We start from the raw sequence: 27,856 nt of genomic DNA on the forward strand, positions 1-27,856 counted from the left end.
AGGGAAAGGGGTTCCCGCAGGCGCCCCCCCCCCGGGGGGGGGGGGCAGGGGTGATTTCTTGCTTTCTGTCTCTCTGTTTCTCTCTTTCTGGCAAGTGCACGCGCCCTATAGCAAAAGCCTCTGAAAAAAAATTAATAAAAAAAATAAGTAAGTTAACCATATCCAAGAGTTTTTATATATACCAGCAATAATAATTTAGAAAATGATTAATGTAGTGGAATATATTAATAGGAACAAATATCACAAGTATTGTTAAGTAAGAATTACAGGAGGCCATTGTTTTAAACTAAACTCTTGCACTAGGCTCCAACAAACCAGACCAAAATGGAGTCACATCATCAAATTGAAACCTCAAGGAAGTAAATAGATTCCAAAACTAACTAGTTTTTCCTGAAAATGGGAGACTCCATTCTACACAAGTTAGCAGTATAAGGAAATAAAATTTATATATGTGTTGTGGCTTTCTTAGGAATGTGAACTATTGGTCCACTTCATCTCTTGGTGCCAGACTTCTGAAATAAATCATCTGAAATAGCTCATGCTGCCAAGATGTCGTCAGACTTTTGTTTTATGGACATCCTTATTGCCTGAAGACATTCCTCTTGTACCTTCCATCAGTTATGTAGTCCTGCTTTCCTCTCTAACAGAAGAAGCCTTTGTCTTCATAAACCCTGAATCTTGCCCCTTTCCTTTGGAACACTGACTATCAGAATCAGCTTCCAGGATTGCGGTCTCTAAGACCTCAAACAAACCTTTTCGTTCTTTACAGATTCTGTATTTCAAATTCATTGAAAGAGAGTGGGGAGATAGCAAAATGAAGCCATGCAACTTTTGGAAGATGCCTAATGACGACACAAGGTAGCAAACCTACACATGAATGAATCCCTGGGATCGGGGCCTTCCTTCCTCCCTTCACCTCCCCCCATCTCACCCACCATAATGGAGCCCTAGAAAAGCAGCTTTTCACACTCCTCTGTGGACTCAGGTGTTGATTCCCAGTTCAGGGTCCCACAGGGGTGGTCTCTAGCCCAAGGAAATTCAGTGTTTGAGATTTATTGGCAGTATCTATAATATAAAAACTTCAAAATGTACCAGGCCTGTATGAGAAAATTATAAAACTTTTTGAAGAATATAACAGATCTACAGAGAGACAGAGATACCTCTTTACTGGGTGATAAGATTTAATACTGTTATTATAATTTCTTTCCAAAATTAATTTGGTACACTTAAGAGTCAAGACCACAACTGGAATTTTGTTGTTGTTAAAGAAACTTGTCAAACCAATTCTAAAGTTTGTATGACAGGGAAATTAAACAACCAAACAAACGAAAACAGCAACAGAAACACCAACTTATATATCATAGTTCTGGTGAAACTGACCTATCCATAGGTTTGTCTACTGAGTATAATTACTACTTATGAAAAGAGGATTATAGCTCATTTGGGAAAAAATAAGACATACTTTCCATTAAAGATAGCAATTTAATAACATTTTTTCAACAGTACTTACCTCCAAGGGGTAAGTAAGAGAGAGTGAAGTTGCACCAGCCAAACAACCGGAAGCAAATCTCTCATAAGGTTCTAATCTGGCTCCTTCATTAGCAATAAACCTTTTAAACTGCAAACAAAAGGTCAAAGGTACGATAGTACTGAGAATTCTCAGTGAGAATATAACTTATTCAATATCAGTCATTGTCTGGACATTTAATTTATGGCTTAAAACCATAATGCACATTAGCCACTACCTAGGTATAGTCATGTATTTTAGATAAAAATCTTCAACCTTAACAGAGACTTCATCTTGTACTTCTTTTATCTAGAATAAGGTCAGGCAGACATTTAGTAAGTGCTGGTTATGATGAAAAATTTATAATTAGAGTGGAAATAACAGATTCTTACATGATAAGTTGTGATGACAACTGTGTCAAATTTTAATGAAGCAACATGATATCACAAATAAACTCAGGTTTCAGTTTTAACTTGGTCAGTCACTGAATGACTGACAGTGTTTCTGTAACTTAATTATTTATCTAAAAAATTAAGGCAAGTGCCTTGTCTGTGCTGGTCAGTATTCTACCCACAGTTCCCACTTTACAGGATTGTGGTGATCACTAAATACAGTAATGCAGACTGTGTAAAGTGCTTACAACATAGAAACTAAAAAAAGTGGTTATTATTATCATTATTATCACTATAGTGGTCATTATAGCCATATGTTTAATGACAATAAATTTTCCATACAGAATAGGTTTTCAGTAATATATTTCTTTGGCCTCTGTGGACTTTATTTTAGCTTCTTGTTGCAAGTCAATCAGTGCATCTTATCACTTTGCCAGAGTGATTAGTTCAGGGATGGAAAAATGGCACGATGTGGACCAGTGAGACTCTAGGAAATGGTGTGAGGAAACTTCTCAAAAAATGCTCCCTTGCTCTTCTCAGAGGACTGCAAGGAGAAGCAGCTCTCTTTCTGATACATAAGGTCAAAGACATGTGAACCCTTGAAAGTTCCCAGAAGTCATCACCCAATCATAAGGGGAGAGCAAGTCTTAGGATAAAGCACTCAGTAGAAGACAGAGAAGAGATGGGGGAAATGAACTCTTTGGGGACACTATTAAACTACGAAATGAAACCTCATTGGAATCCACCTTACTTCTGGGCTCTCTAGTTACATGAGAAAATAAATTCCCTTTATAGTATAAGTCATTTTCTGTTACTTATAACCTAATGATTCCTAACTGATACAGGTACCTCAAGCTCCACGTGCTCCAAATGTAATATATACCTTTTTCCTTCTTCCTCCTTGTGTTCTGCCTAAGGGACACTGATGCTTTTTATGGAAGAGTATACTGTGAACAGTTTGTCTGTGGCTCTGTCACATGACAGTCCTGCCCAAGACTTCCTTATAAAAAATGGCCACAGTTGAACAAACTAGAACCTTTGGTATTATCCTTGACGTACCTTTTTACCTTGCATTCCAAACAGTTATAATAATATCTACTCTGCTTCCTAAATATCTTGGGATCTGTTCACCTGTCTCTCCACTGGCATCACTCTCAGCTCCCCCATGGATTATGGCATACTGTTCTAACTAGTCGCCCCACATATACTTTGGCCCCTTCCTCACTTTGCCTACCTACCTCTTACTCTTTTACCACCAGGGTTTTAAACATGTTTCTCCCTCTAGCTGGACCACTCTTTTCTCTTTGAGTAGAAATTTTCTGCTTACCCTTTGGGTTTCAACTTAAACATTAACTCCTCAAGACCCTCTCTAATCCCTTCAACCTAGTTTGGGTGTTTCTGTATCATTTTCCTACAATATACTATATTAGGCTATAGGAAATATTGTGACAACTGCTTAATAAGACCTTACTATGTGCCAGGCCACTTGCTACGTAGATAATATTTTCCACATTTTATGGATGAGACAGCTGAAGTTGAGAGACATCATGGGAATTTACTTGGATAGAATGTGCCAGAGCTCAAATTCAAATAAAAGTCTGTGATCTCTAAAGTCCCATTCTGCCAATTGCTTCATTTTGTCTTACTTCATTGAACCATATTCCTATTAGAATTCAGTGAACTTAATATATTATTATGAAATTTCCCTTAGGATCCCAAATTAATCATCTATCATACTTTCTATTAAGGGAATATTAAGACCAAAAAGAAGGAATTTCTTTTAAAAATAGTGTTGGAAACTAACAGCATTATAATTACAAAATAATAATATAATGGCATACCATTATAATAATGTTCCAGTGTAAACATTAACAACTCTATCCCTTTGTTTTGTAATAATATGAGGTAATTTTCAAAAACAAAATGTAATGTCTTGTAGTAAGTGTGATAGGCATATAGCTTTACCTGTTCATAGGACCAGACCTTAACAGCTGTTTCAGGAGCAATCTTGATGACATTCACCCCATTTCCTCTCCACAAAGAAATGACTCCACCCTCTTTTACCATCTCTATTAAACGACTCATTATCTTCACCTTCTTTGTTTCTAAACTCTGAGCCTTTGAAAGGAAAGAAAGAACTTTGAAAAATCACAATATGATTTAAATAACTTTGAAAAATCACAATATATGAACTTTATGTGGTAGGCAGCAAAGAGTTAAAGGCCCCAAAATATTGAAAGTCTCCAACTGGAGAAGCAGCAGCTGTTGGGTGATAAGACAGCTTTGGAGGAATGTTTTTGTTCCCATACTATGGCTGAAGGAGAACACCTTAAATGTGGGACACAGATAAATGTGCCATAGATATGATTGCTTTGTTTCCTATTCTTCAAGGGGATGAACCAATGACTCTGTCATCATAAAAAGAATGAGCCAGTTGCAAATTTCAGCAGAACAGTCAGGGAAGAGATGGGGGTAAGTTAAGATCACTCAGACTCAGAATGTACTACAAACCAGGAACTGTGATGCCTTTTAAAAGTATAATCAGTATGGTCCATGTGCAAGAGAAAATAAGATGAAATCTAACGAATTCTATGGCCAAGAGTCCTGAGACTGCTCCAAGGTCCATATTGAGAAAGGGATATTCAGTGTAGCCTTCAAAGAGCATCATCAGAGAATGTGCCCTATAAATTGACTATTACAAAAGGAAAGTTAAGCCTAGACCAATGTGATTCAGAGTGAAGAGAGCAAGGAAAGAAAAACTAAATTGAGCAAGCATAGTCCAGTAAAAGAAGATGCAAAAGTGGTTGTTATGGTGTGAACATTCCCTCCAAAACTCACATTGAAATCTAATTACCATTGTAGCAGTGTTGACAGGCTGGACCTTTAAGAGGTGATTAATTACATCATGAAGGTTCTGCCATGATGTGTCGATTAATACTATTATCAGGGAATGGGTTTGTTATAACAGGGGTAGATTCCTTATGAAAGAACAGTTTGGCCCCCATGCTTGCTTGCTTCTGCCTTCAGCTATGGCATGATGCAGCACAAAGGCCCTTGCCAGATGTGGCCCCTTCATATTGAACTTCCTAGCCTCCAGAATCATGAACTGAATACATTTTCTCTTCTTTATCATTACCCAGTCTTCAGTATTCTGTTATAGCAACAGAAAATCAACCCAGATGAGTGGTTTAAAGATAAGAATTATTGGGACCAGCAAATGGCGTAATGGTTACATCACCGGACTCTCGCATGGCTGTCTGCAGTTCAAGTCTCAGACCCAGTGACTTGAAACACGCCAGGCATGTGTGGATGTGTGCTCCAAATCTCAAGAGGACAATGGAAGAGAAGGGATTGTGGCATAGGGTGATTTCTCACTTTCTATCTCTCTATCTCTCTGACAGTTGCATCTGCCCAATAGCAAAAAATCTGAAAGAATTTTTTTTAAATAAGAATTATTAGAGTTATTTGTTTTTAGAGAACCCGGGCAAGTGTCCTATGCAATGTGGTATTTGGATACTTAGTAAATGTGGAGGGGATCAACAGGCTCTCTGGATTCCATATATGAAGAGGAAAGAAAGAAAACCTGGCCAAAAAATGAAAAACAAAAAACTACAAACCAGAATGTAAACAACTACCTAGTCAGTTGCCTCTAGAAGACAATTACCAATTCACTACTGAGGAAAGGAAGGTGTTGAATTATCCAGAACGATACCTGTATAAAGCTATAATAATACATACATTTGCCTTAATTGTACAATAAATCTATATAGGAAGGCTTATATTCAACTAATATAAAAATAAGGAAATGTTTCTGGATTTGCTGATACATTGGCACTGAGCTAAACTCTTGCATATCCATCCCCTACTGCACTAGTCATTTTGGCTCCAGAGTCTCAAGTGGGCACCACACTGACAAGATGCCTGCCCGAGACCACTATCCGTCTACATACCTGCCTTTCTACCAGTCAACCATACAAATCTCATCCCTAGGCCTCTCTGTTCAGAGCAGGTCCAGACCAAGACAGGGGAAACAGCACCCATGATGGTGACAATTGTACCGTAACAGCCAAATATTAGGTATCAATTGTATCTTAAAGGTCAGTGCATTCCAAAAGTTACCGTTATATGTCTATTTACTAGTACTTTAGCCTTTGTGACATTCTTTTTTTCCCCTGCTATACAGTGTTCATTCTCTCCAGAGACAAAGAAAACTGAGAAAACACAGCACCACCACCACCCCCCGGGGGAATAGCCACATTCCAGTCCCTTCTCATCCTTCTCCTTTTGGGATTTTGGACATGCACATACACCAAGTCCAGGACTCAAACCACTCAGTCAGCCAGGTGGAAGTGAAATCATTTGTACACGAGAATATCAAACACTTGTGTATTAATACCTCTGAAACCTTTTTCTGAAAAGCATCAAATAGTCACATCACTGAAAATGGAGACAGGACTATATAGCGTACCTGCATTAGGATTTTCAGACGATCTAGTGGTGCCGTGCATGTTCGAGCACAGGCACCAGCTACCCCTCCAGCCAACAGATACTTCCACAACATGCCAGACTTTTTTTCTTCGTCGATGAAACTTTGAAAATTCCATCTATCTGCCATGTCAATTCCCTATTAAAACAAAATAAGCACAAGGCTTTCCACTTCACCGTTTCCATTTGGCCACATTTTAATTCACAAAAGTAATAATATTCCAACACTATTTCCAATGACCTGCCCCTCCTTTACAAATATCCCACCATAATCTTGATATCATTTATTTCATTATAAATTATAAACACCACCTTATATTATTATCCTTGTTCTGCATACTACTTAGGCTTTACAGGAAATTATGAGAAATACATTAAAGTAATTTACATTCATTTTCATAAATAATTATCTCAAATGAAAATGTTATCTCCTCATAATATTTAAATAATGACTTAAATATCTCAGCTCCACCATAAATTAGTGTCAGCCTTTCCTAAAATATAGTGCTTACCAACTGGTACAATTTTAAGTAACTCAGAAATCAGCTTAAAATACTGTCAATTATAAATTAATAATGCCTAGTTTTATGATCATGTTTAGGATAATCTTTATTCATGTAGACATCTATATGATTTTCCATTGAGAATTATTTGTCTAATATGGAATACAAAAAGAACAACTCTTCAAATTCTAATATTTTTAGCTATGGCGAAACAGGCTACCCAGATTACTAGGGAGGTAGTAGCTATTTAACAGGCAATAATGTAAAAGTATCACGATCTAGTAATTCCCTATTTTATTTTTTTTTAGACAGACTCTTTGCCTGTAACAAAATAAATATAAAAGTTAGGCATTGAAAAGCAGTTTTGGGGGCCGCCAGGTGGTATGGTAGTTAAGGGCACTGGCTGACCACGATTTGAGTCCTGGATGTAGCAGCTTGCTTTCTACTTTCTCTCTCTCTCACTCTCTCCTTCTGTCCTACTCTGGTAAAATTAAAATAAAGAAATAAAAGTTAAATAAAATAATTCTTTAAAAAAAAAAAAAGAAAAAGAAAAGCAGTTTTTTTTTACATCTTTACCAACAGTGGAGGTGACAAAAATCTGAGCTTCTCCATGTGGTGCCCAAAGTAGACAATAAGTTCAGCTGGATGTGGAGCACTAATATGCATTTTGGGGACGTCTAGAAGATTGTTCAAATATGTCATAATTAAGAACTTAGGTTCAGGCCAGTGAACAGTGTTGTGGTTAAGACACTGGACTCCCATGAGGCCAACCGTGGTTTAAGTCCTGGACCTGGAGGCTTGAAAATCACACCAGGCATGTGTGCATACATTCCAGAATCCCAGAAGGAGACTGGAGGAGAAGGGATTATGGCATGGCCAACCCTCCTAGGGAGTGATTTTTCACTTTCTCTCTCACTGTCTCTCTGTCCAGCAAGCACATGGGCCGATGGCAAAATCCTGAAAAAAATAATAAAAAGCCTAGACTTGAGAATCTATTGGGATTCAAGTTCTAACCTCCCTAATTTTTAATTGAATGACCTCTCTGGGTCTCAGTTTCCTCAAATGCAATGTGAAGGCAGTACTAATCCACAGTACTTAGAGTTGCTAAGATTAAAGGACTCAAAAGTGTATCAGGTACTTAGCACAGTGCTTAGCACTAAAAAACCACTCAGTGAAAGTATGTACTCCTATTACCAGTTAAACTGTTGGGTAGCAATTTGGACCTTTAAGTGCCTGTGCCTGTGCCTGTGCATAGTCACTAGCAACAATGTGACTAGCAAATAAAAACTAACATTTACAGAGCAAAGCCAGCACTGAACAGGTACATGTGTCTTTAATTTTCATAATATTAGGTTGTCAGGAAAATCATGACACATTTTTGCATAGAAAAATGTCATGACTTTCCCGACAACCTAATAACTCTAAAAGACATTTATTATCCTGTCTTTGTGGTTAAGAAAATCAAGGCCCAGAGAGATTAATAATTTACCCCAACCCATCTAGATAGTAAGTGGCAAAACTGGAATTCAAGCCAACACAGCCCAAATCCAGAACCTGCACTCCTTCACTCTGCGAAACTGGCTGCTTCCTACCTCTGTGCTACCCGGCTATGCTGGCAAACAAATATACTCCTTGTGAAATTACTGTAAACCAGACAGTGAACATGTTCCTTGGAACAAATGAATCATACTTTGTCAGCACTATACCCCAAAGGCAGTCTATTAAGTTAAATTTATATTATGACTTTTTTTTTTTTTTTTGAGAAAGAGAGAGAGGTTTTTGCTATAGAGCATGTGAGCTTGCCAGAGTGACAGAAAGCAAGAAATCACCTCCCAGGGGTTATGGCCACACTGCAGTCCCTTCTCCTCCATTCTCTTTTTTTTTTTTTAGAGGTTTTCGCTATAGGGCGCGTGCGCTCGCCAGACAGACAGAGAGAGACATAGAGACAGAAAGCGAGAAATCACCCCCCAGGGGGAATGGTCACGCCGCAATCCCTTCTCCTCCCTTCTCCTCTCGGGATCTTGGGCACGCATGCACACGCGCCCAGCGTGAGTTTTAAGCCACCGGGTCCGGGACGCAAACCACGGTCAACTACGTGGGAATCCAGCGACATAGCCATTACACTAACTGCTGGTTCCCTCCATTCTCTCCTTGAGTCTTTGGGTGCACATGCCCAGCGTGAATTTCTAGTCTCCAGGTCTGGGACTCGAACCATGATCTGCCATATGGGATTCCAGTGGCATAATCATTACACCATCTGCTGGTCCCAAATTTATATTATGACTTTTAAAAGTTATCACAAACACTATGTCATTTAATGTCCAAAACAGCTATTTTCCATGTACTTACCTTCATTATCAAACAGGAAAATTACACTATTCTAGGCATACAATAAATGTATTTTTTCATTGACTTAAATTTCCTTTCATTATCTTTTTTAAAAAAAAAGAATGCAGAGTAAAAACTACTCAAAGGATAAGATTATATCTTAATGATTCTTTTTTTTTTTTTGGAGAGGTTTTTGCTATAGGGCACGTGCGCTTGCCAGAAAAGCAGAGAGAGACAGAGACAGAAAGTGAGAAATCACCCCCCAGGGGGCATGGCCACACCACAATCCCTTTTCCTCCGTTCTCCTCTCAGGATCTTGGGCATGCACGCACATGTACCCAGTGTGAGTTTAAGCCACCAGGTCTAGGACTCGAACCGCGGTTGACTACATGGGAGTCCAGCAACAGCCATTATGCCAACTGCTGATCTCAAGGATTACTTTCTTTTTAAGTAAAAGAATGTTGGGGGCCAGTCCTAGCCCAGTGGTTAAAGGAGCTAGATCCCACTTATCTGACCATGGTTCAAGTCCCAGTCCCAGTGACTTGAAAAGTACACTGAGCTCATGTACATTCAGGCTCCAGATCCCCATGGGTTGGAAAGATGGAGAAGAGATTGAGAAGTGGACACGTACCACCGAGGGGTGCTTTCTCCCTCTCTGTCTTCTTGTCTCTCTCTGACAAGCACACACACACACACCCTGGCAATGAAAGAAAGAAAAAGAGAAAGGGAGAGAAAAGAATGTTGGGGCCAGCAGATGGCACAGCAGTTACGACGCTGGACTCCCACATGGTTGTCCTGGACTTAGTGGCTTGAAAATCAAGCTGGGGGCACATGCATGCATGCCCAAGATCCCAGAAGGAAAATGGAGGAGAAGGGATTGTGGCATGGCTGTCCCCCCTGAGGGGTGATTTCTCATTTTCCCTCTCACCATCTCAGTCTCTCCCTCTAGTGAGCACACATGCCCCAAGGCAAAAACTTCTAGAAGAAAAAAAAATGTTGGTAACTAAAGAGTGTTTAAGTGTCACAATAAGAGTTAAGACACGCTGAGCTAAGGCTGTGGTGGAATGACTGGCTTTGCTGCCTGTCAATCGTCACGTGGTCCTCCTGGTCCTCTCCGTTTCGCAGAGGACTCTTATAAATACAGGAGACTCTGTGTAGCTTCATGTAAACTTCCTTTTCATTTAGTTTAACTTCCTCAGAAGGCAGTTTAGAACAATTAGGTTAAGTTTTGCTTTTATACATTTGATATTGGCATCTTGGAATTTGAGGAGTAATAGGAGAGGGGATGAGGGCAGATTGCTATTTATTACAGCTTGTTCTTAAATACACAGACTGTTAAAGTTGAAATGTTAAAGAAAAACAAAAGAACCATAGTTTTCACAAAGAAACCACAGGTGTAACAAGCTTTGAAATACAAGTTTCACTTCAAAGTCCTTTTTTTCTGCCAATAATAACAGCTAATTGTGTTGAAATGTGGATCCATTTCTATTTATTCTAAATGCTTTACACATATTAACTTAAGTTTAATCCTCACAACAACATGCATCAGTAATATTCTTAGCCTCATTTTACAAACATTAAGAAACTGAGGCAGGGCTGGCATGTGGCATGGTGGTTAAGGCACTGGACTCCCACATGGCCGACCGTGGTTTGAGTCCCAGACTTGGTAGCTTACTTTCTCTCTCTCTCTGTCTCCCTCATCAAATTAAAAATAATAATAACAGGGACCAGCAGATAGTGTAATGGTTATGTCACTGGAATTCCATGTAGTCAACAACAGTTCAAGTCTCAAGACTCAGCGACTTCAAATTCACACTGCGTGCATGTGTGTGTATGTGCCCAAAATCCTAAGAGAAGAATAGAAAAGGGATTGTGCCATGGCCATCCCCCCTGGTGGTGGTGGTGGGGGTGATTTCTCACTTCTTTCTCTCTGTCTCTCTTTCTCTGGCACCCTGTAGCAAAAGTCTCCCTAAAAATAAATAATACCATAATAATAAATAAAATTAAATAAATATTTTTTTAAAAAAAAAGAAAAGAAACTGAGACAGGACCGGCCTATGGCCTGATGGTTAAGAAAGCCAGATACCACATAGCAGTTCAAATCCTGGACCAAGCAGCTTGAGAAAACACAGGGCACATGTATGTGCATGTCCAAAATCCTAAAAGGATGGAGAAGTGGAAGAGAAGGGATTGCAGCAAGTTCATGCCCCACTAGGGGATGCTTTCTCCCTTTCCCTCTCAGGTGAGTACACACACCCTCTGACAAATTAAAAAAGAGAGAAACTGAGGCAAAGAGATGTCAGAGCTCGTCGGGTGGAAGTAGGATCTAAACCTAGGCAGACTAGCTCTAGAGTCCTTGTTGTGGATCACCAGCCGGCACTCATTAATGACTTCCAGTGTACCAAATGTTTTATATTCATAGTCTCTAATCCTCACATCAATCTTACCAATAGGTGATATTATCATTCTTATAACCAAAAACAAAAGGTCAAATAATGCCCTTAAGGTCACAGGGTCAATAAGAGCAGTAAGAAGCACACCGGGTAATAAAACTCTAGAATTCATGATCTTGAATGTTACACTAGCCTCCTTATCTGTACTTCACTCTCTGCTTTAGTTTCTTCATCTATAACATAGGGATAGTAATCCCTACCCTAAAGAGTTGTGTAATAAGACATAAACAGATGTAGATGTGTATGTGTGCTTAATGTGACATAGAAGAACAATGTAAATTATAATTTAGAATTATCAAGCAATTTTTTTTTCCTTTTTTGCTTTTAAAAATTTTCCAAAGGGCATGTGCACTTGCCAGGGAGAGAGAGCAGAGAGAGAGAGAAAGAGAGAGAGATAGGAAACACCCTCTATTCCCCTTGGGAATGGTCATACACAGTCCCTTCTCCTCCGTTTCTCCCTCCTCTGAGGATTTTCAGCACACATGCACATGTGCCTAGTGTGTTTCTCAACCCACTGGGTCCAAGACTGGAACACCATAGCTGATCATTTGGGACCCAGTTGCATTAACCACTACACCATGGGCTGGCCTGCAAAATTTTTAAGAAACTTCAAGACTTTAAAGAAATTATTAAGGACAGACCTCTAAGTGTACTTATACAGACTATAATATGAACCTTGCCACTTTTTGAAGATATTTTCAGTTATGTTTTATTCATTCATCCAACAAATATTTATTGGGACATTACTGTATGACACAGCAATCAGCAAGTCATAGTTCCTATTTTCAGAGAAGTAAATGAGCAATGATAATACAGAATGATGGTATAGGCGTAATCACCTCTCAAGCATGTACTTATCCTTGATAAATGAGTGCCTTTTGCAAGTTGAAACTTTGGTTAAAGTAGATGTTATAAGCCATTTTTTTCTGGCATCATACAAATTTCTGAAGAAAAAATATTCTACAGTATGTCTCATTTACAGAGAGATCTTACTAGCTAATTCTCCACCTGCATAATTTTCTTTCTTTTTTTTTTTTTTTTTGGAGAGACTTTCGCTATAGGGCGCATGTGCTCGCCAGACAGACAGAGAGAGACATAGAGACAGAAAGCGAGAAATCACCCCCCAGGGGGGATGGTCACGCTGCAATCCCTTCTCCTCCACTCTCCTCTCGGGATTTTGGGCATGTACGCACATGTGCCCAGCGTGAGTTTTAAGCCACCAGGTCCAGGACGCAAACCGTGGTCAACTACGTGGGAGTCCAGCGACATAGCCATTACGCTAGCTGCTGGTTCCCGCTGCATAATTTTCTAATAGCTTGTTATGCATTACATTTTTTATGCCCATGACTCATGGTATAAAATATACAAATTAAAAAAAAAGACCACTTACAGTAAAACGGTGCCAGTAATGGGCAATTTCCTCAACATCTCTTTCAGGTTTAAATAAAAAATGCTTCCTCCATTCATCCCAGTCCACTGTCATCGAACCATCAATATCCATGCTGTATATTTTTTTTAAAAAAGAATATGCACAAATACCAATTATGATTTATAAATTTCAAATGACATCAAAATTACATATTGCATTCTTTTTTCAAACAATTATTTATTTATTTAATTCCATTTGTTATTATTATTTTTTTTTTATTTGACCAGAAAGAGACAGAGAGAAAGATAAAGAGAAAGTGAGAAAGCAAGCTGTCAGGTCCAGGATTCAAACTGCAGTCAGCCATGTGGGAATCCAGCACCTTTTACCACACCACCTGCCCACCAACATCTTATATTCTCGAGGTCAGAAAATGTGGGTTATAGCCGAACTTCTCCCGTTATTACAAAGTCCACCTTACATCTCCAAACTCCAGTTCATATGAGGATATTTTCTCTAACACTGAGTTATTAGAATATTAAATGAGATTATGTATATGAAGGTCATGTAAATTATAAAGAATTATAAAACCATAAGTCATTATTCCTGCATCTCAATCTCCTAGCACTTCTTCTTAAACATCTTTCTTTCTTTCAATCTTTTTTTTTCTTTTTTTGGAGAGGTTTTTGCTATAAGGCACGTGCGCTCATCAGAAAGACAGAGAGAGACAGAGAGATAGAAAGCGAGAAATCACCCCCCAGGGGGGATGGCCACACCACAATTCCTTCTCCTCCATTCTCCTCTTGGGATCTTGGGCACACATGCACATGCGCCTGGCGTGAGTTTAAGCCGCCGGGTCCAGGACTTGAACTCGCGGTCAACTACGTGGGAGTCCAGCAACATAGCCATTACGCTAACTGCTGGTCCCATTCTTTCTTTCAATCTTATAACCTCATCTGGTAACTTCTTGTAACATCTCTAACAATAGAATAATGGATGACAATTACCATTTTTGGTTACAGATCTTAAAAGACAATTTTTATTTTCTATGATTGTAAAATATCAAACGTCAAAAAATTCCAAGTATCCATGGAAATATGATTTCTCTTTTATTTGCATTTTTATTTCATTTTCTTTTATACATTCAATCATATTATTTAGCTTTCAAAGTGACTATTTCAACATGTGAACATTTCTCCCTAGTCTATTTTATAAAATATCTCCAACAGATAATACCACATTTCTTTGTCACATTAATGCTTTGCCTCCCTATTTTCCTTGTAAATGTCCTGCCTCAGACCATACTCTTTCACACACACTATATCTGGTACTTATACCCATTTACTGTGTTTCTATATCCTTTATTCAATCAGTTTCAGTCATTGAGTGCGGATACTGGGTATATAGTAAGTGGGGACATACAATGTCTCTCCTTCATAGCCTGACTTGCTTCACTCAGCAATAAATCTTCCATATTCTTCCACTTTCTGTCAAAAGCCAGGGTTTTGTTGTTTTTTTAATGGAAATATGATTTATATTCATATTAAATAGTAGTGTTAAAGTCCATTTTAAAAATTACCATCAAAGAATCTGTCAAATCCCTGAATGAAATTAAGAATTTGAAAGAAGACAGTAAGATATATTACTTTGCTGATTTTTTTAGAGAGGTGTTTTTGTTTTTGTTTTTGTTTTTGTTTTGCTATAGGGCACATGAGCTCACCAGAGAGACAGAAAGACAGAAAACAAGAAATCACCTCCTGGGGGGCAGGGATGGCCATGCTACAATATCTTCTCTCCTCCAGTCTCCTCTTGGGATTTTGGGCACGCACACACATGCACCTGACATGAGTTTCAAGCTGCCGGACCCAGGACTTGAACCACAGTCGACTACGTGGGAATCCAGCAACGTAACCATTATGTTACCTCATTTCTCCCAATACGTGAATGTTCACGCAATCTCATCTCTAAAACAAATAAACAAAAAACTCCTGACCCCACTTTCTCCACTATCTCTCTTTGCCTTTGCAACAATACTCCTTAAAGAGTTGTCTATCTTCTCTTCCAATTTCTCTGTGTCATTCTCTCTTGAACCTAGACCCAACATACATCCATCAGGCTCTCACTCACATTACTCCACCAATGGCATTCATAGTGTTAAATCCAGCAGTCCATTCTCTGTCTTCATTTTAGTCTATCAGCGGTATGTAACAGAGAAAATGCTTCTTGAAATGTTTTCTTTACTTCACATCCAGAAAGTTTTCCTCTGCCTGTTCTTTCTGACTCCTTTACTGGTTTCCTCTCATCTGCCCTGCACCTTAACATTAGAGAATACCAGGACTCCAGGTGTTCTACTCCCTCCCTAGTCATCTCTTCTAGTCTCTTGGCCTTAAATGCTATATAACCAGCCCATGACTCCTGAACCTCTAGCCTGAGCAATCCTTTGAACTCTGGACTCCTATTTAAAGTTGCCTACTTGACATATTAACTAGGTTGGATGATTGGTAGCTGAAACTTTAAAAGAACAAAACTAGAGTCTGATATCCATTCCATCCTAAACCTGCTTCTCTCGCAGTCTTACCAATCTCAATACAGAGCAAATTCAGTCTTCTTTTGTGCAGGCAAAAAAATCTTGGCATTATTCTTTATTATTCTCTTTCTTTCATACTCCATACACAATACAAAAGTAAATCTTGGACCAGCAGTTAGCATAATGGCTATGTCGCTGGACTCCCACGTAGTCGACCGCAGTTCAAGTCCCGGACCCGGTGGCTTAAACTCACGCCAGGCACATGTGTGTGTATGCCCAAGATCCCAAGAGGAAAATGGAGGAGAAGGGATTGCGGCATGGCCATCCCCCTGGGGGGTGATTTCTCGCTTTCTATCTCTCTGTCTCTGTCTGTCTGGCAAGCGCACGTGCCCTATAGCAAAACCTGTCCGAAAAAAAAAAAGGTAAATCTTGTCAGCATTTCGAAACATATCCAGCACCTAAGCATTTATTAATCTTTTCCATCCTGGTATAAGCCACTCTCAAATTTTGTCTGTGTATTGCAAAATTATTGTCCTAATTGATCTCCTTGCTTTCACCCTTGCCCCTACAAAGTACTCTCAATACACCAGCCAGAATGGAATGTTTAAATCAAGTTAGATCATGCCACATCTCTGTTTTAAACCATCAAATGACTTATCAAAGTAAAAATCCAGAGTCTTTACAGTTTCTTGTAAGAGTTGTGTGAGCTGCAGACCAGGAGGTGGCGTGGGAGTTGAGGAGCTAGACACTCCCATGTGGCTGACCACAGTTCAGGTCCTGGACCTTGCGCCTTTCTTTCTTTCTTTCTTTCTTTCTTTCTTTCTTTCTTTCTTTCTCTCTCTCTCTCTCTCTCTCTCTCTCTCTCTCTCTCTCTCTCTCTCTCAATCTGTGTGTGTGTCTGTTTGTCTGTCTGTCTCTCTCTGGTCAAGTTAAAATTGAATGAATGAATGAGTAAATAAAATTAAATTTTAAAAAAAAGAAATTGGCTTAAAAAAAAAAAAGAGTTGTGTGAGTTGGCTATCTGTTACCTTCTTAATCTCATCTCCTGCCACCCTCTGTCTCATTCACTCTATTCCAAACACACTGGCCTCTTCTCAGTGCCCTAACCCTGTCACATATACTGCCCATATAGGCCCTTTGCTCTTGCTATTTCCTCTGCCTGGAAGGCTCTTTCATTCCCTTGCTTATCTCCTTCAGATCTCTACTCACATGTCATCTTCAAAGTCTTCTCCACTCACCATATCTAAATGTATGTCAACACATATGTGCTTGCATGTACACCCATGCACCATACACACACACACTGTCCCCTCCCCTTCTTTATTTCTCCCCTTAGCACTTATCACCATCTAACATACATAGTTTAGTTACGTAATGAAAAATTACTCAAGATGTCAAAAGCACAACTATAAAAATTTTTTAATTGGCAATATAACTACAATAAAATTTAAACTTTCTGGGGGGTCCAGATGGTGGCACAGAGGTAAAATACAGCACTCTGCAGGGCTGACCCTCCTAGAAATTCCTCCCTCTCTCTCTGTCTCTCCCTGGCAAGCACACGTGCCCAAAAGCAAAAACTTTTTTTAAAAGGACATATATAGTAAAATATATGCAAATATAAAAGTCTGTATGGGAATACGGGAATGATAAATTCAGGATGGTGGTTACTTCTAGCAAGAGGGAAGGAAATAGATTTATAGAAGTCTACACTACAAATATGAGCTGTCTATAATATTGTACTTGTTTTTAAAACTTTGAAACACTGAACTAAACATGGTAAAGTATTAAATATAACAAATCCAATTATGGATTTGGTTACTTGTAATATTATTCTCTTTATTTTCCTACATGTGATTCTGTACAAAATAGTTTACTCAAGTTAGTCTTATCCCAGGAATGTTCGAGTATAGGATGTGTGTGATATACATTAAAGTAACATCAGAAAATTTGTTACTATAATTCATTATATAAATAGATTCAATGGCAAAAGGAGCATAGTTTGATAAAATTCATCCTTTTTCCCTGATAGCATACTCTTCTTTGTTTTTCTTCTATACATTCCTATCACAGTCCTTGCCAAACTGCAAGGATTGCCTCCTCACTGCACACGTATTTGTACGCACACAACTCACACGCATACCCACTGCATTATTCACTCTGTAAGGACCGGCACCAAGACTGCCCTATTTGCCAGTGCATCCTCATTAACTAGTACATGCCTAGAAAAAGGATCAACCAATATTTGATTGATACATAATTTGGTTATTTGACTAACTGATAAAAGTATATGGTCTTACAAAAAGCAATAAATATATGCACTAAAATAATATCAGGGGGTTAACACTGGGTAGTACAGTATGGTGACCTTGGGCAAATTACTTAACCTCACTATTTAACAACTTCCTCATCTGTGAAATAAGGAAAATAGTAGACTTTGCCTCTAAAGTCTTCTGAGGATTAAATGAGATAACATAAGTGAAAAATCTTAGAAGAATACTAGCAGGTAGATGTTCAATAATTACCAAGTATTTGGGACCAGCAGTTAGAGTAATGGCTATGTCGCTGGACTCCCATGTAGTTAACCACGGTTCAAGTCCCAGACCCGGCGGCTTAAACTCACACCGGGCGCGTGTGTGTGTGGGCCCAAGATCCCAAGAGGAGAATGGAGGAGAAGGGATTGTGGTGTGACCATCCCCCCTGGGGGGTGATTTCTCACTTTCTGTCTCTATGTCTCTCTCTGTCTGTCTGGCGAGCGCACGCACCCTATAGCAAAAACCTCTCCCAAAAGAAAGAAAAAAAGAACAATTACCAGGTATTATTCGTATTCTTCTAAAAATTTCCATAGTTGTCACTTTTATATTTAAAAAGTGTTTAAATTAAATTTAAAAAATAAATTAAAGACCAGCAGTTAGCGTAATGGCTATGTCACTGGACTCCCATGTAGTCGACCGCAGTTCGTGTCCCAGAACCGGTGGCTTAAAACTCACACCGGGCATGTGTGCGTACATGCCCCAGATCCCGAGAGGAGAATGGAGAAGGGATTGCGGCGTGGCCATCCCCCCTCGGGGTTGATTTCTCACTTTCTGTCTCTCTGTCTGTCTCTGTCTGTCTGGCGAGCACACGTGCCCTATAGCAAAAACCTCTCAAAAATTTAAAAAATAATAATAATAATAATTTAAGTGGGGACATACAATGCCTCTTGGTCTAAAGGATATAGAAACACAGTATATAGATGTAAATACCAGATATAGTGTGTGTGAAAGAGGAGGGTCTGAGGAAGGGCATTTGGGGGAGGGACAGGGAGGAAAAGCATTGGTGGCACAAAGAGGTGTAGTGTTGTCTGTTGAAGATATTTCATAGTTTTATCAACTGTACTGGGGAGAGATGTTCGCCTGTTGAAGTGTCCATTTTGTAAGACAAATAATAATGTGATTGAATGTATGGAAGAAAATGAAATGAAAAAAAAAATTAAAAAAATAAATAATAATAATAATAATTTAAAATGTATATACATATATAAAAGTTTACCTTTCAAGAATCTTCACTGCCTCTTTTTCAGAAATATCTACACCTATTAACTTGAGAGCCTGGATAATTTCTGAAGCATCAATCACTCCTTTAAAGAAATGAAAAAAAAAGGATCAACTAGACAGTTTGAAAAGATACGGAGGCAAATAGTATTTAGTGCATTGTTACCACATCATAAAACATCAATATCTCACTATTTTATTTGCCAAGATATAAAGAGACTAGAGAACCCATGTTTCTCATGTTAATGAATAATACACCACCCTGGGGACCTGCAGTTAGCGTAATGACTATGTTGCTGAACTCCCATGTAGTCAACTGCGGTTCGAGTCCCGGATCCGGTGGCTTAAACTCAGGCCAGGTGCATGTGCGTGTGTGGATCCCGAGAGAAGAATGGAGGAGAAGGGATTGTGGCATGACCATCCTCCCGGAGGGGGTGATTTCTCGCTTTTGATCTCTCTGTCTCTCTCTGTTTTTCTGGCAAGTGCAGGTGCCCTATAGCAAAAACCTCTCCAAAAAAATAATAATAGTAATAATACACCGCCCTCCAACGTCACTCAAACCAGTCATTCTTGCCTCTTTCCTTCTCCTCACCTTGCATATCCAATCACCAATGTGATAATCTTTGTCTAATATATCTCAAATATCTCCCAAATCATGTATTCCCCTCACTCTGGTCCAGTTTTAGCTCAGGTATCAAGCCATGTTCCACACAAATCTGATGGTACCACTTCCTCTCTCCTGAAAATTCTTCAGTAGCATTCTACCTCATTACCTTTAGGATTAAATGCAGAAACCTTCCCAGGCCCCAAGGACTTAAATAATCTTGCCTGTGCCTGTCACACAGGCCTCATCTCTGTTCCTCTTGCTCGTGACTTCTGCCCTACTTGTCTTCCTCCAGTTCCTCAGATATGACTTGCTCTCCTGGGTGACTGCACCCTCCAGTGAGCTACGTTCTCTATCTGGAATACTCTTCCCCACTCTTCACTTAGCTAACTTGACTCATCTCTCAAAATACAGCACCACAGAGCTTGTTCATGTAAACACTTTACCAAAATGTTATAAGTTTTCCTCAGACTCTTAACTAAAAAGCGTATTATTCAGAAAGTATAGTCTTTTTTTCGTTGTATTTTTTTTTTTGGCTTTTATTTTGAAATAAGAACTATGTGAGTTAAAAATATTCCTTAGAATGGTCCAGCCCCATAGCCTAATGGTTAAGAGAGCCAGATACTATATGGCTAACAGCTTTTTGAATCCCAGCCCTGACAGCTTGAAAAACATGTTGGGCACATGTGCATACATGTCCAAAATCCCAACAGGATGGAGAAATGGAGATGGGATTGCCATGTGACCACACACTATCAAGAGGTTCTCTCTCTCCCTCCTTCTTTCTCTCTCTCTCGCTTGCTCTCTCTCTCTTTTTCAGCAAGTACTTGCACCCTTTGGAAACGGGGGAAAAATAAAATACACACACACAAATTCCTTAGAAAAAGTAACAGCAAAACAAATGACAGAATAATAAATCTCTACTAAAACATACTTTATGCTTAAAAACATATGTTTGCTAACAGTATAAAACAAACCATCATCATTCGTGTCCAAACTCTTAAAAGCCAACTTCAGTTGTTTCTCATTGTCTCTAAGGTACCGCATAAACGTGCAAACTTTCAGCCGATTATGTGTTTCAGTATCAACAGATTCTAAAATTATCTAGAAGAAAGAAAACATGATATTAGAGACACAGATTATGGTGTTTAAACAGTTGTACATTTATCTCGTGTAAATTATGTATTCGTTCATAAATTATCAGTGCCTTGGTTTTAGAGTAAAATCTCTAACACTAAAAGCAAAGAATTTCACATTTTGTATGCTGTGGTGATGCTCGGTGAATGAATGTAAATTAATTAATTAATTAAAAATTTAAAAATAAAAAAAGCAAAGAATCCTTAAGTATTCAAACTTCAAAGAAATTTAAAGGCTGTTTTTCACCTCAAGAGTCATTTATTTATTCTTTTACTCAGCAAATGTGTAAAACGCTAATCTAAATGCTTGGAAACAGAAATAGATCAGCCCTGCCCTCAAGAAGCATACACATTAATAAGGAAGAAAGACATATACACGATTATGTAAACAGTTAAGTATAAAATGTGCCAAAGCCACCACAATAGAAAGTAGTCAAATTTCATGGAGTCAGCAGGTGGCATGGTAGTTAAGGCACTGGACTCCCACATACCAAACCACGGTTTGAGTCCAGACTGGCAGCTTGCTTTTGCTCTCTCTCTTTGCTTCTCTCTGGTCAATTTGAATAAGAATAATAATAAATTAAATTAATTATTTAAAAAAAGAAAGAAAATAGTCAAAGTTCAATAGAGAACAAAGATGTGAGTGGAAAGCTCTGCAGGAGGGATAGAGATCAGGAAAGTCCTCATGGAAGAGGTGCCTAAAGCTTAATATAGAATGGATACTGGGACCAGCAGTAGGTGTAATGGTATGTCACTGGACTCCCAGGTAATCGACCACAGTTCGAGTCCCGAACCCGGTGGCTTAAACTTACATCAGGCTCGTGTGCGAGCGTGCCCAAGATCCCAAGAGGAGAATGGAGGAGAGAGGATTGCAGTGTAGCTGGGGTGGGGGGGAGGGGGGTATTTCTCGCTTTCTGTCTCTCTCTGTCTCTCTCTGTCTTTCTGGTGAGTGCATGCGCCCTAAAGCAAAAACCTGTCAAAAAATTTTTTAAATAAAGAATGGATAGCAACACACTATCTTAAAGCTGAGCATGGTGGATGTTTCCAGGGTAGCGAATCCCCAGCCTGTAAGCCCCACACCGCCTCTTGTGGGAGTCAGAGCCGTCTGTGCAGCTTTCTCCCTTTATCTCATTACCACGTCCACCAATGAGAATGCAAATTCTCCAGCTGCCCGTCTTAACAGATTCAAGAACAAGGGAAAAGACAGTACAGAAATGATGTGGCACAGAATAGAAGCTAACGTGGAGCTGAGGAAAGCTAAGAAGGGTGACCAGATGCTGAAGAGGAGAAATGTAAGCTCATTTCCCGATGATGCTCCTTCTCCGCTGCAGGAAAACCACAACAACCACGGCACTGTAAATTGGTCTGTTGATGACATTTCAAAGGCATAAATGGCAACAATTCGGAAAGCCAGCTCCAGGCTACTCAAGCAGTATGGAAGCTGCTTTCTAGGGAAAAACAGCCCCCCATAGACAACATCATCCGGGCTGGGTTGATTCCAAAATTTATGTCCTTTTTGGGCAGAAATGATTGTAGTCCTATCTGCATGGGCACTCACTAGCATTGCTTCTGGGACGTCAGAACAGACCAAGGCTGTGGTGGACAGAGGCGCTATCCCAGCGTTCATTTCTCTGTTGGCATCTCCCCACGTGCACATCAGTGAATAAGCTGCGTGGGTTCTAGGAAACACCATAGGGGATGGTTCAGTTTTCCGGGACCTGGTTATTAGGTATGATCAGTTGACCTACTGTTGGCTCTCCTTGCATTTCCTGATATGTCATCATTAGCCTGTGGTTACTTACATAACCTTACCTGGACACTTTAGAACCTTTGCCACAAGAATACCTCACCCCCGCTAGATGCTATTGAGCAGATTCTTCCTACTTTAGTTTGTCTTCTGCATCACGATGATCCATAAGCACTAGTAGATAACTGCTGGGCTATTTCCTACCTTACTGATGGTCCAAACGAATGGATTGAAATGGTTGTGGAAATAGGAGTTGTTCCCCAACTTGTGAAGCTTCTAGGAGCTACTGAATTGCCCATTGTGACCCCTGCCCTAAAAGCCATAGGTAATATTGTCACTGGGACAGATGAACAGACTTGGGTTGTGATAGATGCTGGAGCACTCACCGTCTTCCCCAGCCTGGTAACTAACTCCAAAATGAGTATTCAAAAGGAAGCTACGTGGACAATGTCCAGCATCAACGCCTGTCAGCAAGGCCAGATCCAGCAGGTTGTGGCCCACAGGTTAGTCCCTGTTCTTATCAGTGTGCTCTCCAAGGCTGCCTTGAAGACATTGAAGGAGGCTGTGTGGGCTGTGACCAACTACACAAATGGCAGAACAATGGAGCAGATTGTATACCTCGTCCACTGTGGCATAATAACCATTGATGAACCTCTTAACTACTAAAGACACCAAGATTATTTTGGTTATCTTGGATTCCATTTCAGGTATCTTTCAAGCTGCTGAGAAGCTAGGAGAAACTGAGAAACTTAGTATAATGATCGAAGAATGTGGAGGCCTGATAAAATTGAAGCCCTACAAAACCATGAAAACAAGTCTATGTACAAGGCTTCATTAAACTTGATTGAAAAATATTTCTCTGTAGAGGAAGAGGAAGTTCAGAATGTTGTGCCCAAAACTACCTCTGACGGCTGCACCTTGCAACTGCAAGATGGGACTCCTGGTGCCTTTAGCCTCTAGAAAGCACAGCTGAGGCACAGAGGTGTTTGTCGTGTGCTGTGTTTGGTATCAGTTTGTCTTAATGTTTCTCTACCAAGAACTCTTTTTAAATGTGGTTACTGTAGTACTTTTTACAACGAAACTATACTCGAACAGTTCCAAACTGTACATACTATATGAAGCTTGTCCTCCAAATCGGTTTCTTATTTCTATGTGGAATTTCATACCTTGCAACATCCTGTAAATAAAATTAAATTCCACCCTTTTCTTTAAAAACAAACAAACAAAAAAGAAGGGATAGCAAAAGATTAGCAGACAAGGGACAGGGAAATGAGGGATGTGGGAGCAGAGATTGCTGGCTGTCCACCAAATTTCTTCTCACCTTTGGGCACAAAGCTAAACTACATTTCTCAGTCGGCCTTCCAGTTAAGCATGGTTGTGTGAACAAGATCTCTCCAGTGAAATATGAGTGAGCAAAAGTAGAGACAACCACGTCAGAACCTGGCCACAAAATCCTCCCACAAGTCTTACTTCCTACTCATTCCACTGTCACCACTGAATGCAGATACTAAGACCTTGAGGTGGCCGAGCCACAGAGGGGAGAGGCCAGGAGAATACCCACCTAATTCAGTATCCATGAAGGCATCATGAGCCTGGACTTTTCCCACAGACTTTCTCTAGCCCCTGAAGAATTTTAATCAATAGGATAAAATAATCAGATGTACCTTTTAGAAGTGTCATATGGTGACATGTAGAGGAAAGAATGGAAAATTAAGGGCAGCAAGATTTTTTATAAGACGGTTACAATAATTTAGATGAAGTACGTAGTAGGAGACTGGGTTTACCAGGAGCAATGGTATGGAAAGGAAGGGACTTGGTTATGAAATATCTTAAAGAATTACACAAAACCTGTGATTAACTGGATATTGAGGCCAGGAAAAAGGAAAAATCTAGAACAATTGGGTTGTGGAACACTTCACCAAGATGGAATCATAGAGAGAAGTGGAGACACCCAGAAGCTGGGCAGAGTTATCAGTTTGTGAGCCACTAAGATGATAGCTGGAGTCTTACAAAGTAATCTTTCAAGCAACTGAAGATTAAGAAAAGATAAGGCAGAATGCACAGATTTACCTCTGTCAAAGGCCTTGACCACAAAGGGGAGAAAAACGGTAGGACCCTGCCTGTCTAGATGGAGGAGACAGGGTCAAAGGAGAATTCTTGTTATTAGAGAGGAAGGATTTGAAAAGATAGGATAAAGGAAGAGACATTAATTTTTTCTACTTAAAAGGAGATAAGGCCCAGACACTGTGGCACAGAAATAATGCAAGACTACAAGCCAAATGGGTTCAGACCCCAGGGTCAGTTTGGAAACATGGTAGGTACATGTGTGAGCACCCAGGATCCTGAGAAGCTAGAAGGCTATGGACAGGGGATCGCAGATTTACGAGACCCTTTTTTAAAGAATTATTTATTTAATTTTATTTATTCATTCATTTATTTTAATTTTACCAGAGAAAGACAGACACACAGAAGGAAAGTGAGAAGGCGAGCCACCAAGTCTGGGACTCAAACCATGGCTGACCATGTGGGAGTGTCCAGCACCTTAACCACCATGCCACCTGCTGGCCCTATAAGACCCTTTTGAGAGTACTTTTCTCTCTCTCTTTCTCACTTTCATGAATGGGCACAAACAGACACATACCTTTTATTATAAAACATTTTTTTACTAAAGGAGATGAGCTGACATGAGGTTGATAATGTCATTAGAACAAACCAGCCTTGATGGCCTAATCACTGTAGCACAAGCAGTAGGGTGCTACTGTGAAAGGCTGGAGCCACATGGAAGCCTGGGTTTGGTTTCTGGACCAACCTAAAACATGTAGGAGATAGTGGTGCACATCTGTAATGCTGGCTGACTGGAAGGTTAGGGCAAGTGGGATGTGGAAAGGTGAGACCCTGTCAAAAATCTTTATCTCCCCCACTCTCTCTCTCTCTCTCTCTCTCTCTCTCTCTCTCTCTCTCTCTCTCATTAAAAAAGGAAAAAGGGAAGGGAGAGAAGAGAGAGGAGAGGGGAGGGGAGAGGGGATGAGAGAGGAGAAGAGAGGAGAAGAGGAAAAGGAAGAGAAGAGAGAAAAGAAAAGAAGCAACTTTGAGGTCAGGAGGTGGCACAGCAGTAATGCAACTGGGCTCACATGGGAAAGGTCTTTTGAGTCCCGAGACCTTCCTGAGCCTGCCAGATACACGTATGTGCCCATGATCCAGGCTGGCTGGCTGGGATTGGGAGTGGGTCTCAGTTTTCATCCTTGAAAAGGAGAAGAAATACCTTACTCCCTGAGACTTACACCCCATTTCCTGAGAAAGGAAAGAAAGTGAGCATGGGCATAAATAAAGGGAAGATCATATTGGGTCATCAGAAAAGCCATGACATATTTTTCTATATTTTTTCTATGCAAAAATGTGTCATGACAACCCAATAGTTGGTGTATTAAATTTGTTGAGACTAAGTTCATTAAACAATATAAAGCGTTTTTTCATTTATTTATTCATTAATCATAGTAACAATCCTATGAGGTAAACACTATTATTTTCCCCATTTTTAGACGAAACTTGATTAGAGGGCCAGAAATCTGAGAGTTTGAGCCAATTCACCCCAATGTGTTTAGTGAAGTAAATGGCATTTCTCAATCTCAGCTCTATGGACACTTGAGACTAGATCATCTTTGTTGTCCTGTGCTCTGACACAGGTAACAGCATCCCTGACCATGTGGCCAACTGTGGGTTCAGAGCCCTGGATCAGCTTAAAAATACACAAGGCACAGGTATATCACACACACACCCTCTCATGGAAGATTTATTGCTGAGTGAAGCAAGTCAGGCTATGAAATAGAGACATTGTATGTCTCTACTTAACATATATCAATTGTCTGCACTCTATGGTAGAGACTGAAATACTGGAGGTCATAAAAGCATGGAAAATTATTATGGACACTGGGGAGAAGGGAAGAGTGCAGGAAGGGAAATTTGGGAAAAAATGGAGAAGACATTTGTGGGACACAGATATGGTTTGTTGCCTGTTGGTGATGTCATGAATAATATTCTCAACTTGCCTGCTATGTGACATACATCATGTTGAGTAAAATCTCTTTACAAACTAAATGATGTATAATAATTGAATGTATAAATAATAATTTTTTTTATTTTAAAATGAAAACTGGTGTAACAATTCCCTTTGAAGCACATGTACACCAGCACCCATACTCCCATGCTGTTGCTGGGCCTTACAGTCTCTTAGAGAAGCTTAAAGGAAATCAAAGACTGACTCTTTTTTTTTTTACCCTGGTGAGTCAACTAGTTAAATGTACAGCTGCAGAAATGAGGATCCTCTGAAAATACAACAGCTATTACTTATATTATCATTTGTTAGGCTTAATGGCAATTCTATACCGTAGTGTACAGCATGATACTATAATACAATATAACATAGATGTTTCTATGTGAGGCTAAACTGAAAATATGTGGTCGTGATCAGTGCATTAGTATCTGAACGTCACAGCTCTCTGCATGAGACGAACAGTAAGCGCATGAAAGAGCCCCAGGAGGCTGTGTGGTGTACACTTGTCCTGAGGCTGGAGCCTTGCGGAGCAAGCTTCACTGGCCACATTCCCCAAGCTCAGGATACCCTTGGAGAGAGCTCCAGATGACCCCTCACTGGCCACCAAGGGGGACTCTGAGAGTGCCCAAAAACTAACGGATTTTGGGAAGAAGCATTGGCAATTAGTTGTTCACTAGGGATGGAGAGGGGAATGTTAACCTATCAGGGCAGTCTGGCCTTGTACATATTTCAGCGACTCAGCCCCTACCCTATCTGTTTCAGGGTAGCAGGTCACTAATAGAAAACCAACATGAAGGAAGTGTTCCAAAAATGGGCTGCCTGAGTGAAGCAACTCACAGGGAAAGAACATCTGAGCCCCAAGGAGATCTGCAGAAGAGCAGGGGGCGGCTCGTCCACTCCACAGCCTGGAGCAACATACCCTCCCTGCAGCCCACCTTCTCGTCCTGGCCCAGAGGGATGCCCATGGCTTCCAGCTCGCGCTGCAGTTCAATGATGTCCACCATCCCGTCCCCATTGTGGTCCAGCTTCCTGAGGAGCTCTTCAAAAAGGCGGTCTGAGTTGTCTTCATGGCCTGTGGGCAACATGTAGCCCCACACCCGGTGCAGCATGGTCACAGAGCGCCAGGAGCCTGTACACAGAGTAGCACTCCTCTGCACGTAGCAACCACGGCCCCTCGGCGCTCCTCCGCAGCCTAGCAACTGCCCAGAACAGCGCGCAGATGCCACG

At 40.1% G+C, this 27,856-nt stretch overlaps 1 protein-coding gene across 1 annotated transcript in view; it reads right to left on the reverse strand.

Annotated features, from left to right (window-relative positions):
- The window catches only part of LOC102489209 (calcium-binding mitochondrial carrier protein SCaMC-1), a 53,647-nt gene extending 25,847 nt beyond the window's left edge, over positions 1 to 27,800 (reverse strand). Inside the window, exons 1-7 of the mRNA XM_006149553.1 lie at positions 27,565 to 27,800; positions 20,673 to 20,799; positions 19,090 to 19,177; positions 13,059 to 13,170; positions 6,368 to 6,523; positions 3,865 to 4,017; positions 1,511 to 1,618 (exon numbers count right to left, since the gene is read on the reverse strand). Coding sequence (XP_006149615.1) covers positions 1,511 to 1,618; positions 3,865 to 4,017; positions 6,368 to 6,523; positions 13,059 to 13,170; positions 19,090 to 19,177; positions 20,673 to 20,799; positions 27,565 to 27,738 — 918 coding nt within the window. The 5' untranslated portion in view covers positions 27,739 to 27,800. The remainder of the gene's footprint in view (positions 1 to 1,510; positions 1,619 to 3,864; positions 4,018 to 6,367; positions 6,524 to 13,058; positions 13,171 to 19,089; positions 19,178 to 20,672; positions 20,800 to 27,564) is intronic.
- Positions 27,801 to 27,856: the final 56 nt, after the last annotated feature.

The sequence above is a fragment of the Tupaia chinensis genome, unplaced genomic scaffold (assembly GCF_000334495.1).
Source record: "Tupaia chinensis unplaced genomic scaffold, TupChi_1.0 Scaffold000270_1, whole genome shotgun sequence".
NCBI lineage: Eukaryota > Metazoa > Chordata > Mammalia > Scandentia > Tupaiidae > Tupaia > Tupaia belangeri.